Source organism: Mastomys coucha, unplaced genomic scaffold, assembly GCF_008632895.1.
Source record: "Mastomys coucha isolate ucsf_1 unplaced genomic scaffold, UCSF_Mcou_1 pScaffold22, whole genome shotgun sequence".
Taxonomy (NCBI): domain Eukaryota; kingdom Metazoa; phylum Chordata; class Mammalia; order Rodentia; family Muridae; genus Mastomys; species Mastomys coucha.
This window is the reverse complement of record NW_022196905.1, coordinates 14,017,575-14,025,856: the sequence shown is the minus strand read 5'-3', so window position 1 is coordinate 14,025,856 and position 8,282 is coordinate 14,017,575. Positions and strand designations below refer to the sequence as shown.

Below are 8,282 nucleotides of genomic sequence, written 5' to 3'. Positions count from 1 at the left end.
TCCAATGATCTCTCTACTTTGGTAATTGGAGAAATAGGTCCAACATTGTACAATCTATATACACTGTCCGCTTGTTCATGACAGTGTTTTGCTGGGTCTTGAAATCTTGCTTCTCCTATCTCAGCCTCTCTATTAGTAGTATTGTTTATTTCATGTTTTTACACTATACTATGGTTTTCAGAACAGCTTACATATTTTAAAAGTATTTATATGCCCAAAAGAAATATAGACAATTAAATTGGGAGGGGGTTTGTAAGAGAACAACAAAGAGTAAGACTGAATTCTTTGCTTGACGTTTGTAACTCTTGTATCAAGTTACCACAGTAAGAGCCAAGATTTTAAGCTGTACTAAATACAAAACAAACAAACAAAAACACTTTATATATTTATGTTCGTTTAAGAAAATATTAGTAGTGATGTATTATTTTAAAATATTCAGTTAATATGTTTGTGTTGCCTCCCCCACCCAGTTCAGCCTCTGGACTTTGGCGGTTTCCGCCCAAGTGGTCACCTGGGGAATTAAGACAAAAGACCTTCTGCAGACTATCAGCTTATCTCTGAAAGAAGCTACCCAGGAAGTTCACGCTGAGATACAACTATGCCTTAGACAATGCCTACTGCCTGAGGACATCTGCAGACATCCAAGCTGACCTTCGCCCCTGACTTCTTTCTGATTCTTTCCAGACTCCTCCTGCAATGTTTATGTTATGCAAATATCATTGTAACCTAGAGATCCAATTTTGGGTTCTCAGGTACATATAAATGCTGAACCTCAAAAGTAAAGTACAAAGTCTTGGTTGGGGTTCAACTTGACTTCCCATCCTTTTGTTCTCGAACTCTGTGTTTCAGGTCCTTTCTTCAAGTCCTTCGTCTGAGAGAACCCAAAGTTTGTGAAACTGTGGGATAGTTTCACATTTGGAGTTATTTAAAATTTATATTGAGAAAAACGTATGTATTTTCAGTATTGCTGTAGACAAGCATCTACATAAGTCTGTTAAATTGTTGTTTTAGATCAAACAACTTTTATAATACTCATTTTATTGTTATAATATTTTATAAATTTTAAAGAATATGACAAAAAAGACATTGTAGATATTGAAGAGGGTCTCTGGGAGGAGTTGGGGTACAAAAGGAAAACAAGAACGTGATTTAATTCTATTTACTTAAAATATATTTTTGAATGTTAACAAATTCAGATAAATTGAAATCATGTAACTTTTCTCATTATAATGCAATAAAACTTAAAAAAACAAAACAAAACAAAACAAAGTAGCAAACAACAGTATCTGTCTGGATGGGTAGCATCAATTGTATCCTGCATCCTGTTTTCCAGGTATGAGGTGGAGCCTGTGGTACTATCCACCTGTGTGGTGCTGAAGAAGGAACTCATTTTTCTCCATCAGGAACCCATTTCCATTACCTAGTCTCCCTTTGCTGCTTGGTATCTTCAGCTGTCAACCAACATCTATGAGAAAGCCTTTCAAAATCATATCTGTCATGCAAGCACAAACTCTGCACTGTCATATGAAGTGTTCTACAGTAGTTCTTTGACTCATCCTTGAACATTGTCACGAGCTACACCTAACTCGCCATACTACCTTTCCTTTTACAGGGTTGGTTAGACTCTCCCTTCCAGATTTGTGTAAATATATATGATTGATTATAGTGTCAATTTTGAGCCAAGATATGTATAATAAAAATAAAAATATAGGACTCTCTCAGCCCATCTCTGCTCCCCTTTCTCCTTAACCACATCTGTCTTTCTATCCCCACCTAATCTAGTGTAATTTCCACTCCATGTGAGATGAGCTCTGCCTTCTGGGCCATCTGCCCTAAGTTCTCAGTAGGATGCACTCATTTCCTGACATTTAAATCATTAGCTAGCAGTTTCCTATCCCGTTTCCCGCCACTTGTCTCCACTTCCCCTCTCAGCCACTTCACATCAAACCGCAGCTCAAACCTTCTAGAAAGTGAATCCACATCCCTTAGCGCCTAAACTCTGGGGTCTCTTCTGCCTGTTGTAGCAATTAATCTTGGCCCCAGTGCTTCCCAGCCCCATCCCCCTCGCATCCGGTGCTGTTCTAGGAGGAGCCTAAACGTCAGTCCTGCTGAAGGGGATTGTGGTGCGTAAACAAGATTAACTCTCTAGCCCCCAGCAGTGCTGATTTGCGGGGCAGCCTGCCAGTCCAGTCACTGCGAGACCTCGCGTGCGTGCAGGGCCCTGCGTGGGGAGCGGGGGATGGGGCAGCCTGCTGCCTCCGTGCTGTCTCTGGGGCCCGCTCCTTGTCTGAGTGTAGAGAAGGACCACAGCTTCGCCAGCTGCTTCTCAAAATCTGGGGTGGGCAGAGGCGACCGCTCCTAGCTGTGGCCTGCTTCCATCGGTTCTCTCTTCCCTCCCTGCTTGTCCCCTCCGCCCATAGCGCCGCAGCAGCTCCCTCCAGCCTCCGCTGTCCACCACTCCGGTCTCGGTTGCCAGACCTTCTACCAGCTATGGGGGACCTACCCGGGCTCGTGCGCCTTTCCATCGCGCTGCGCATCCAGCCCAACGATGGCCCTGTTTTCTTCAAGGTGGACGGGCAGCGCTTCGGCCAGAACCGCACAATCAAGCTGCTCACCGGCTCCTCCTACAAGGTGGAGGTGAAGATTAAGCCCACAACACTGCAGGTCGAGTGAGTGTGGGGCGTGCCGGGTGGTGGCAGGGCAATAATATCCCGGGTATGGGAGGAGCATGGAAGCTCCAGGACATCCCTAGCCCCCACTGGGCCCTTTTAGTCTCTCACATGCTCAGCAGGACCTGGGGTGAGGGCAAGAGGTGAACGCCCTGCCCCTAAGCTACTCCCCGGCCTTGAGTTTGCAAGACATACATTCCTGATTCCTTCCACCCATTTCAGTAAATCCCTCTAAATCTGCGACAAGAATCCAAGGTTTGGAGGCTTTTGCTGCTGTTGTTGTATTTGGGGGTTTGCTTTGTTTTGATTTTTTGTAAATCTCTCTTTGGTCTACCTACAAACAGAGAACCACAGGTAGACAGGGTGGGGCAGATGGTAGAAAGACATGGACTATTTCTGCAACCACAATCCTATCTCTCCTCTCCTGGATCCTGCAATCTTTCCTGCTTCTGCTGACAATACGGAAGTGGGGAGAGAGGCTGAGGAATGAGTAATCTCAGTGGACAGATGGCGACTGGGTTCTGTGAAGGATGCTCTCCAGCTCTCCTTTCCAGGGTTAATGGCAGCGGAGGTATCAGGCACAAATTAGAGGGCACTACCTCTGCTGGACACACTTTTATGGTTTTTCATACGCTGTGCCTTTTCTTACCTTCCTGGCTGAATTTTTTCCATCAGCCTGGCCAGCCTAGTGCTGATCTCTGTGGTGGTTAACAGCATCTTCACTAGAGGACTGTAAAACAGAATGGTGGCAGTTAGAAAAGAGATCACATGCAGGATCTTGGTTTCTTTTCCTGTGGCTGTGATAAAACACCCTGACAAAATCAACTTACTGAAGAAAGGTTTTTGTTTGATTCGATGTTACAGTCCATCATGTGCAAAAAGTCAAAGGAGCTGCCACTTGAAGCAGCTTGTCATATTACATCCAGAGTCAAGAGCAGAGACCAGTGAACTGGGTCATGCACTCATGTCAGTGCGCATCTGCTCCCTCCATTCCATTCTGTCTAGAGCCCAGCCACTTTTAGATGGGATTTCCAATCATGATTAAACACAATCAAAATATCCCTCACAGATACCACCACAGGCCAACCCAGGGAGACAGTTCTCTGAGAATCTCTTCCCAGATGATTCTACACTGTGTCTAGTTGACATTGAAACTGTTCCAGGGTCCTCTACCTTTCACCCAAGCACTGTGTGAAGTCTAGTTTGTAAGAAAGAGTAAAGCAATATTTATGATCCCTAACACATGCTGAGGGAAGAAGAGGCTTTGAAACAATCAGATACTTTTGGTTTGAATTAAGTAAACTTATTTTATCTAGCCTCCTACCCACAAAGATCTGTAACCATACTTGGATTGTTTCCCCCAAACCTCTACCTCCCAGCTCCCTGTACCTATTGTCCTCACAGTCCCTAATTGTCCCTGAAGTTGTATCCAGGCTTTCTCTGTCTCTTATGCCCTGTAGAATGTTGCCCTCACTTGCGCATGTTATTTTCCCTTTCTTTGGGGGTAACTTTCTAGATTTTAAGCTAATCTGAAAGCAGATTTGGTGCTGGTAAGCGTTTCTCTAATTACATTTAAGTTGTGGTATGGATTTCTTCAGTGCCCTAATCCATCGACTCCCAATTTGAGTTTTCTATCAGAATTTGCTGAAGAGCTTGTTGAACTATAGTCGGTTTGGGCTCACCAGAGTTCCTAGTTTGATATTTCTAACTATGTGCACTTTTTTCAAAAGCAATTACCCACTACCTATTTTTCTGTATGCACGTTTGCATTTATTTTTTAACGTTGAGAAGTAAGGAGACATGAATCCTTACAGATAATGGCACTGGATCAAGCAAAAAGAGGGTGTAAAGCGCGTAGCCAATTTTTAAGGCAAAAGCTTTTAATGGCTCCACCTCAACTCGATTCACCTCTCAGCCTGCAGGGGCCTCACTGTTGGGTGGGGCCCACATAGGGGTGAAGTTTTAATGTTCATATTCTGATGGGTCTTCAGTTGATACTTGAACTTTGCCCTAATAACATTTATCCTTATATGAAAGGATGATGCCAGTGAGAATTTCTGGAATGCAATAAACCTGATGGAAAATCATCAATTGCTGGAACAAAAATTAAAAAATATTAAAAACTTTTTTAGGTCAGAGGTCTTTGAAACTATCCACCTATATGCATCCCCAAGATTTGTCAATGCCAAATTACATCCCAGCCCAATGGGATCCTGGTCTCTGAAGGTCGTGGGAGGGCTGGGCATAGGTGGAATTTTAATTCCATAGATGATTTCAAAGAGATCTTATACATGAGAATATTGAAGTTACTCTAGGGAGGGCAAGTGGTTGGTCTATGGTCATGTTGCTGTTTAGCTAGACAACTGTAACCTCCTGAACTTTCTGAAGTTTTTGCATGTCTTCTTTAGCCAAACCCTGTAGGTTTCCACTCCAGGATTTTAACTCAGAGTAGAACGGGATGCCTAAGATAATTCCCACTACCTATGCTCAACTCAAGTCCATTGCAGGAACATTTCCATTGGTGGTGTCCTTGTCCCACTGGAGCTGAAGTGTAAAGAGCCTGATGGGGAGAGAGTTGTCTACACTGGCATCTACGATACAGAAGGTGTAGCCCCAACCAAAAGTGGAGAGCGACAACCCATCCAGATCACCATGCCTGTAAGTCCAAACTGGGGGTGTGGGGATGTGGTTTCAGAACAAAGAGAAACTACAGGGGGAAAATATCACTACTTCTTTAGGAATAAGAAAAGATGTACTGGAGCCAGTTACTATGGAGCTAGGGTTTAGTTTCCCTCATGGACCTGTGGGGAGAGAATAACATTTACTGATTTTTTTTTTTTTTTTTTTTTTGCATGGAAGACTGACCTTCCAAACATTAAAGATGCCAGATAAATGGTTCTGGAAGAAAGAATAGCTACGTTGCCATTTTCTCTGTTGGGTTCTACACAAAGACTTTTTAAATAACTCACTTTTAAAAGATTGTGATTCTACGTGACCCAGAGTCCTTTGTTATGAAAAAGCTCTCTAAATGATATTTTGCTTCTAAATTCACTCTCACTTGAGGAACCAAAAAGTGACTGCCCATTATAAACAATAAACATCTTACTCTAACCATATCGAATGTAGTCATCCCTCTGTGTCCATGGGGATTGATTCCAAGGCCACTCACAGATGCCAAAATCCACAGATATCATCCCTTACATATAATAGTTCAGTATAATGAAGGCATGCCGTCCAATACATTTTAAATAATCTTTGGATTATGATTATTGTGTAAATATTTCTTATATTATACTTTTTTAGGGAATGATGACAAAGAAGTCAGTTCATGTCCAACACACACATGTTTGTCAAAGTGTTTTCAGAAGTTTGGCTTATCCATGGATGCAGAGCCTATTAACCTAGAGTACATGTATATATTATTAGAAAATATTTATCACCAACCAATATTGACATCAAATAGATTAAAGGATAAAGTTGACAGGTAGAGTTAAATGTTCATTCATACTCTATAAATAGTGGAGTAATCTTGCTAAAATATAAGGAAAGGGAAGATTACCTAGTGGACTGTTATAAAAAAAATTGAGCAGTCTTTTCCTTATGAAAGAGCAACTTTGAATTGTCTGCCCTCTGCCTTTATAGAGGATATCACAGAGTTTCCCAAATATCCATATAAGAATTTTTTTCTAATGATTTCTTAAAAATTCAAACCTAGGTCACATATGTTTTTTTTTATTTTAATGAGGGGTACGTTATAACCAATGAAACTGACATACCAACAGAAAATCTACCCTATTAAGGATGGCCTGTGTTATCCCCTTCCAGAAACATTGATCTGAGATCTAGTCCACCCCATCTTGAAAACCTCAAGGCTTCTCAGTGTCTGATATATTTAATCCACCTACATTGTAAGGAAAGAATTTAGATGGCTATGTTTTTGAGTGATATATTTGAACTCCTTTTGTAAGGGATTCTGTTTTCCACCAGAGAATCAACAGAGAAAAATATAAAATGCAGAAAATACTAATTTCTCTAAGAGACCCATGTTCTTAGAAAGATGCTTACTTTGACTTTGGATGCATGTGTACACTGGGCATCATTCTCTGCATAGTTTTCTATGGACATATACATTCAAAGATGTAAATATGGAACACCATTTTAAAGTCTATTATGTGAGTGTATCTATCTCCAATTACCCATTGGTGGTTTCTATTTCCTATTGCTTTAATTTTTACTCACTTTTGAAAGTTCTTGTTTACTCAAGGTAGATTTCCAGAAGGAATATGCATCCTTGAGGAGTTTACAAACACTGACATCTAGGAATACAAGGAAACTCTGCATAGAGGGCTGGAGGTCTTGCCATCCAGAGAGACTGAGTTCAATTCCCAGAGCCTGTGTGGTGGAAAGAAAGAACCTATATGTAGGCTATACCATGGCACATATAACCACACACCAACACAAAAGCAATAAGTGACAGGATACTTAACAGTAATAACAAATGATTATGATTAAAAGCACTTTTAAATCTTTTAACCCTCATTGACTATTTTAACTTCTATATTTCTAGCTACTGTTGGCTTGAAATATTTGCAATTACATTTCCTTTGTACAATATATATGCATAGTTTGTATCCCTATTTCAACACATGTGTCCTACTGACTCTAATAAATCTTTAAGTCATCTTTTGCTGTATTTTGATTGTGCTTATCAGTTATCATTTGTATTAACTTTGATTGCAAATTTATAAATTTAATTTTGTTAACATAGCCTAACATATTTGTCTTCCTTTCTATGGCTTTCACAGTTTCTGTCAATCCAGAATGAAAAAATCATTCCTGAGATTAATTATTTATGTACATATACCCAACTACATTCATACATTTTCATTTGCATTCTTACAGTTTCATTTACTAAATTTCAGATGACTTCCACTCGAATTTTATTTTAGTTCATATAACTCTATTGGAAAATAACTTAGAAATTAATTTTTAAAATAACTTGAGCTTATATATCTTATTTAACATTTTGATAAATTCAATATGGCAAGATTACTTTTAGAATTCTTATGTATATCAACCTCTTCACTGAGATCAAATGTAGAATTTCTGTATTACTAATATATTTTATTTTCTTTATCAGCAAATATTAAAGAATTTTCTGTATTTTTGGATACTTGAGGGAGAGCAGTGAGAAAAAATAAATATTCCCAACTTTATAGAGTTTCTAATCTTAAGAGATATGACTATCTCTTTTTTTAACTTTTATTGCATTATGATGAGAAAAGTTACATGATTTCAATTTATCTGAATTTGTTAACATTTAAAAACATATTTTAATTAAATAGAATTGAATCACATTCTTGTCTCCCTTTTGTACCACTGCTCCTCCCATAGACCCCCCTTCAATATCTACAATATCTTTTTGTCATATTCCTTAAATTTATAAAATATTATAACAATAAAAATAAGTATTATAAAAGTTGTTTGATATAAAACAACAATCAATTTAACAGACTTATGTAGACGCTCATCTACAGCAATAGTAAAAATACATTTCTTTCAATATAAATTTTAAATAACTCCAAACATATTAGCTGTATACTTAAAAATAAT

General features: G+C 39.3%; 1 protein-coding gene across 2 annotated transcripts in view; it reads left to right on the top strand.

Moving 5' to 3' along the window:
* The first annotated feature begins 1,969 nt into the window (after positions 1–1,969).
* Positions 1,970–8,282, top strand: part of Cnrip1 (cannabinoid receptor interacting protein 1) — a 25,455-nt gene continuing 19,142 nt past the window's right edge. The window contains exons 1-3 of one of the 2 annotated variants that reach the window (XM_031341715.1): positions 1,970–2,123; positions 2,421–2,669; positions 5,177–5,327. In XM_031341715.1, coding sequence (XP_031197575.1) covers positions 2,491–2,669; positions 5,177–5,327 — 330 coding nt within the window. In that variant the 5' untranslated portion in view covers positions 1,970–2,123; positions 2,421–2,490. Of the gene's footprint in view, positions 2,124–2,148; positions 2,208–2,420; positions 2,670–5,176; positions 5,328–8,282 lie in introns of those variants that run through there. The other variant, XM_031341716.1, reaches the window with a different exon arrangement.